General features: G+C 39.0%; 2 protein-coding genes across 3 annotated transcripts in view; one reads left to right on the forward strand and one right to left on the reverse strand.

The window, feature by feature from the left end:
• The window catches only part of LOC116029313 (protein EMSY-LIKE 3-like), a 5,909-nt gene extending 5,078 nt beyond the window's left edge, over positions 1 to 831 (forward strand). For both annotated transcript variants that reach the window (XM_031271256.1, XM_031271255.1), the window contains exon 10: positions 487 to 831. In XM_031271256.1, coding sequence (XP_031127116.1) covers positions 487 to 536 — 50 coding nt within the window. In that variant the 3' untranslated portion in view covers positions 537 to 831. The remainder of the gene's footprint in view (positions 1 to 486) is intronic.
• Positions 832 to 849: 18 nt separating this feature from the next.
• LOC116029311 lies at positions 850 to 5,041 on the reverse strand. Its single transcript, XM_031271253.1, has 3 exons — positions 4,505 to 5,041; positions 3,753 to 4,386; positions 850 to 2,066 (listed from the first exon to the last, which is right to left on the reverse strand). Exons 1-3 carry the CDS (start codon positions 4,849 to 4,851, stop codon positions 1,050 to 1,052), a joined length of 1,998 nt encoding a protein of 665 aa, XP_031127113.1. The 5' UTR covers positions 4,852 to 5,041; the 3' UTR covers positions 850 to 1,049.
• Between the last annotated feature and the right edge of the window lie 337 nt (positions 5,042 to 5,378).

Raw genomic sequence — 5,378 nt, forward strand, 5'->3', positions numbered from 1 at the left:
TTTTTAATATTTTTTTTTTTTTTTTTTTTTTTTTTTTTTTGTAATAACTACAATCTAACTTATCTATAATATTTGCTCAACATGATTATGCCAATATCCTTGATTGGAATTAGACTCGAACCTGTGACCTGAAGAAAAACATCATTGATTTGTTTTTCTTTTTATTTTCCCCCTAGTTGTATTCTAATGGCAAAATAATTGAAACTTACCTGTATAATTGGAGTGAAGGACTTGGAAATGGAAATGGAAAAAGAAAAGTTGTCATGAATATGAGTTGTTGATGTTGAATATGTAATGTTAATTTATATTAAAGTTCTCGTGATTGTAAACTATTGAGTATTTTATATATTAATTGTATCATGCAAAAGAAAAAAAAAAAAAAGGTTGTATCATGATTGTTATGTTTATATAGCTTAGAAGTGTTGTTTCCTATCTTTTGTGTCTACTGCGAGTCTTTGAACTGTGGCTTTTGGTGTTGTGTAACAGATGAACCTCGCCGCCATTTCATGCACGGGCAACCAATGGAGGCGGAATGACATTACAATGGTAATAAATAGGTAGAGTAGTTGTAGCTGAAGAAGAAGCTGTTTCAAATTATAGTGTCCTTCCTGTGATGGTTTTCCAGTGTGTTAAACCCCTCCAAAAGCCTCCAAAAAACTAATCTTTGCTGACTATGATCCCTGTAATGTGTTTAGCTAGCCTTCAAACGTAGGTTAAATTATAGCTGTGATGATTTTCCTTTATTTTTGTAAAATTATTGCCATAGATATTAATACGTTACTAATCATGTAAAGAATTTTTTTTTAAAAATATGTATTGATTAATTGACTATTTTATTATTCCTATATCTTTTGGGGTATGAGAATTTAAACAAATTTTATCTAGTAGAAACTGGAGGAAATCCTACAATGACTAACCCTAGAATCCGGTCTGGTCATTCCAAAAGCAAAAGAAGCACCTGACCCACCCCCCTAATGTACAGTTCCACTTAAAATAATAATTTATTTACACTAACTAAAATTAAATTCCTACGCCATTTCCCATTGATTTTACCTCCTGGTGCGTTTCTTTGGTCGTTTTGAGGAATCTTCTTTGTCAGCACTAGTTTCTTTCCCACGCTTCTCCGGCGCAGCAGCAGCAGCAGCGTCCCTCCCTCTCTTAGGTGGCCTCCCCACGTTCCTCTTTGCCGGGCTACTCTCCTCTGCTGCCGCCTCTTTCTTCCCATTTCCACCGCCACTACTCCGCCTCACCGGTCCGTCTTTCCTCTCCTCAGTTGCCTGCTGCTTTCTCTTTTGTTGCTCTCTTCTACTGCTAGCTTTACCGTCGTCGGAAGAGTTCTTCACTGAGACCACCGCCATTGTGCCTTGTGAATCCTTCTTCATCCGTTTCAAGAAATCGGCTGCGCCACGCTTCTTGTCTGTGGTAATCACTTCTTCCTTCTTATCTGTTTTCGCAGCTTCCCCACCGGTTTGTTTCGCTGTAGATTGTGAAGGATTGGGGTTTCCTTTGCTGCTCCTCCTCGTGCTCCTTACGCCCGTCACAGGCTTTTCTTTAATCTTCAGCTTTGTCGAACTACCATCTTCGTCCGCATTGCTTGAAGAAGACTTGACGGCCAGTTTCTGACCGAGAGGAGGCTTAGGCTTTTCATCCGACAGTTTTCCTTGCTTGTTACCAGAAGTGGCAGTTTTGCCTCCTGAGATTGAACTTCTCTTCCGGCACACAACTATAGGGGCCGTAGACTTGTGCTTCGCAAGCAAAGAATCAGACCTTTCCAGTTCGAGTTTAGGCTGCTGAACCTTTGTGGAGGACGGTTCCGGTGAGGGTTCAGTAGACGTTATTTGATTCTTCTTCTTCTTCAACTCTTTCATGACAAGGTCACGGAGTTGATGTGCTGCTGTTGACTCCGGAGATGACTTGGGGAAGAAGACAATGGCATTGTTGAATAGCAGTAAGAGATCCAAGTAGAATCTGGTGGGGCAGGAAGAATAAGACCCGTCATCAATCCGGGCTTGAACCGTTTCAAGATCCACGTGTCGCCGAATTGCTTTCTTGTAATCCTCTGTTTTCTGAGTTGCGTTAAAGACCATAGTTTTTGGTTAAACAAACAGTCTATGAAAAGAAACCTTATCTACATAAACAATCATACCAGAATACGTACAAACTAGAATTCAGTTTAGGTAAGGTAGGTAAGACATAAATTATACGTGAAGGTGGTTGAGCTTATATCTAATCTGGAATAAAAGCTGAAAGAATAATAAATAATTCCCGTTCCGTTCTCCCATCGCCAGAAATGATGAAAATGGAGCAATTAATTAAGTTTAAAGAAGAAAGAAATTAAAGAGTATTTAATCAACCATTATTGTTCACACAACGGTTCGAACTATACTATAAAATAATGTACATTCAATATATAAATAATATACTTTAAATATATTAAAAATGTACATTAAATTCAGGAAAAGTACATTATTTGAATAATAAAAATATATTATACTTTTAATATATTAAAAATATACTTTTTTTATTATGGTCCGCACAATAATTTGTTATATTTTAATTTTAATCAATATAATATGAATAAAAGCTTCCAGACTTGTGAGGCCCATTAGGTATGGGCCGGCCCACAAAAATATATGGGATCCAATAAATTACGATGAGACCTAAACAAAGCATTCGGTTCAGTGGGACCACATCACGCAAACAACGAAACAATGCATTTGGTTTATGACATTTTCTAAAATCATTGGTGCACTCCCCATAACTTCCTAATTTTCAAATGTTTGATTGTTTAGAAAACGTAATATTCTAAAAATTTTCACAATCACATAAAAATTAAATGCAATAAAAATAAACAAATAATTATTCTTAAAATCCTATATTCTTACAGACCAGCAGAAACATTAAACATATAACACATTTTAATATTTTCAACAAATATACAAGAAACAAGTAAACTATTATTTTTACAATTTTTGTAAACTTCGGAGTAACTATAAAAAAAAAAAAAAAAATTATTTGGGAAAAAGACATTAGGAGCATGTGGTCCATGATACGGCGGTAACCACATACACGTCATACGACAAAGCTACAAGCGTTATGTTTTATAAGCTTTTTTTTAATAAATAAATGGCTCCCTTATTTTTTTTTTCTTGGATAAGTTCATTTCATGTACATGTTAAATAAATGTCCCCAACATAACGTTAACGGTGGAGTTAAACAAAATCAATATGATCATTGATCGGGATTTGGGATTTTAAGAGACTGTCTAAATCAATCATGACGTTTCCGTTAACGGAAGAGTTAAAATAGTTGTATTTTTACTACTTCCCTATGTCACATTTTATTTGTTCTTTTACTATTCATAGGTTAAATAACTCTTTTTTTTTATTTTCCTTAATATTTTTGTGTTTAATATTCCATCTCATTTTACCTGTCCTATTTACTATTCATGGGTCAAGCCAACTCTTCTTTCATAGCTTATTTTTTTTAGTAATTTTTAATTATTTTTAAATTTAATTTTTTGTGTTTAATATACTTTTAATGTAGTTTCTAAATATGTAAATTTTAGATACTAATACTAAATTTAATATTGTGAAAATTTGAATTAAAAATAACCTAGTAAGTCACCAGAGACGAAGGTAGTAGTATTTTTAATATAATTTTTAAATATATAAATTTTATATACCGACTATCAAATACTAAATTTAATTTTACGGAAAGAGCATTTGAACAAGGAGGCATTGGATAGTTACCTGACTATCGAAGCGGCGTTGGAACACCTGGCCGTGTTTGTGCGACCGGATAATATCTAAAAGCCCAACCAACGCCTCTGGTTTCACTGCGCCGCCTCGTTTTGCGGAGACGGCCGGAGGAGACGGAGACGCCGCCGCCGCCGCCGCCCTTTCCCCGCCGGCATCAGCTCGCTTACGCCTTCTCTCCGTCAGGCTGGCAGAGCTTTGAACGTCGCTGCTCTCCTTTGTCCCCTCCTTGGACTCGCTCACCGAGTCACGCAACTCGGCGTCGGCGTCTGTTTTCCTTTTGGATGCCTTGTGCGTATCGGAACTATCGTTACACGAGTCCTCCTCCCAAACCGGTTTCGCCTCTGGATCCGGTTTAATCGGGACCGAATCCGGTCCGAGCTTCTCACCGGTTCGCCTATTCTCCGTGGAATTCGACTCGTTGAAAGACCGGTTCTCGCGGTCAGAGTCCTTGCAGGAGAAGGAGACGTCCTTTCCGGCAGACGTCTCCCGTCCGCCGTTGTTCTCGTCATTTTCCGATCTCTGCTCCTTCCGGTCATCCTCCAGATCTGGTTCCACGGACACGTCTTTGCTCTCCCTAAAGCTCTGTTCTCTCTCCTCCAGACGCTTCGCTTTCAACTGCAACGACCTGTTGAAATCACCGATCAACTCTCCCCCTCTCAGATCCGCAACAAATCAAAACCAAAATTCCCGACGTAAAAAACCTCAGAATAAAAATTCAAAGGCAGAGAGAGAGACTGATTTACTGGATCGAAAGATCGTAGCGGTGGACCTCCTGTTTGAGCTCGGCGACGCGGAGTTGCCGCAACTCCTCGAGCCAAGGAATAGCGATGCCACCGACGCCGCCAACACGGCCGCCCTCCGCATCACCATCCGCCGCGTCGTTATTCATGAAACGGCGGTGGAGGTCGTGGTATTTGTCCTTACATATTTGAGCGGTGATAACGGCCGGTATGGAGCACCGGTTCTGGAGCTCCATGGCTACCGAGTCCCAGTCCCTGAGGCCGTGCCGCTTCACGGCAAACGCCAACAGAAGCTCCTCCCATGTACTCCACGTCGTCTTCTTCCTCGTCTCCGTCGCCTTCATCAACATAATATATTTTAACAACAACTACGCCTACACTGATTAAAGACATTCATCTTACTTTGAAAATAAATAAAAGCATAAAAGCTAGGGTTTATTAGTGCTGTGTATCGTCCTTGTTCGCTCGCGTAGATTTAATTTTTCTTTATTTTTTTGGAGTTCCGAAACGAAAGAGTGGAGTGGTTTCACTTTTGGTTTTTGGGGGTAATGTGTGGTATTTATAGGTCAACCCTCCCGATGGGCCTCATCTCTACCACGCTACTCGTTTTTACGGACACTAATTGACTATGTTGCCATCCCTTTTTTGCCTTTATTTCCGTTTTTGTCCTCCATTCAAATGCATTTTAGGAGCGCTACCACGTGCGAGTTACGACTTGGCGCTACTGCCTACTCGATGGATTATCATATATATTCATGTTGATGCCAGCTTAAGTAAAGATCACACAATTTTCCGTTTCAAATTAAGTGATTTATTTACTTGTTAAAAGAAAATTCTATAACACAGAATAAGTTATTCAAGAGAGGAGAGACGTCTC

The sequence above is a fragment of the Ipomoea triloba genome, chromosome 9 (assembly GCF_003576645.1).
Source record: "Ipomoea triloba cultivar NCNSP0323 chromosome 9, ASM357664v1".
Classification (NCBI taxonomy): domain Eukaryota; kingdom Viridiplantae; phylum Streptophyta; class Magnoliopsida; order Solanales; family Convolvulaceae; genus Ipomoea; species Ipomoea triloba.

Coding starts and splice junctions, on each gene's coding strand:
- LOC116029311 (XM_031271253.1), bottom strand. CDS start 4,851: ATGTTGATGAAGGCGACGGAGACGAGGAAGAAGACGACGTGGAGTACA. Junction 4,387..4,504: donor CGCTACGATCTTTCGATCCA/GTAAATCAGTCT, acceptor TGATTTCAACAG/GTCGTTGCAGTTGAAAGCGA. Junction 2,067..3,752: donor AACGCCGCTTCGATAGTCAG/GTAACTATCCAA, acceptor AACGCAACTCAG/AAAACAGAGGATTACAAGAA.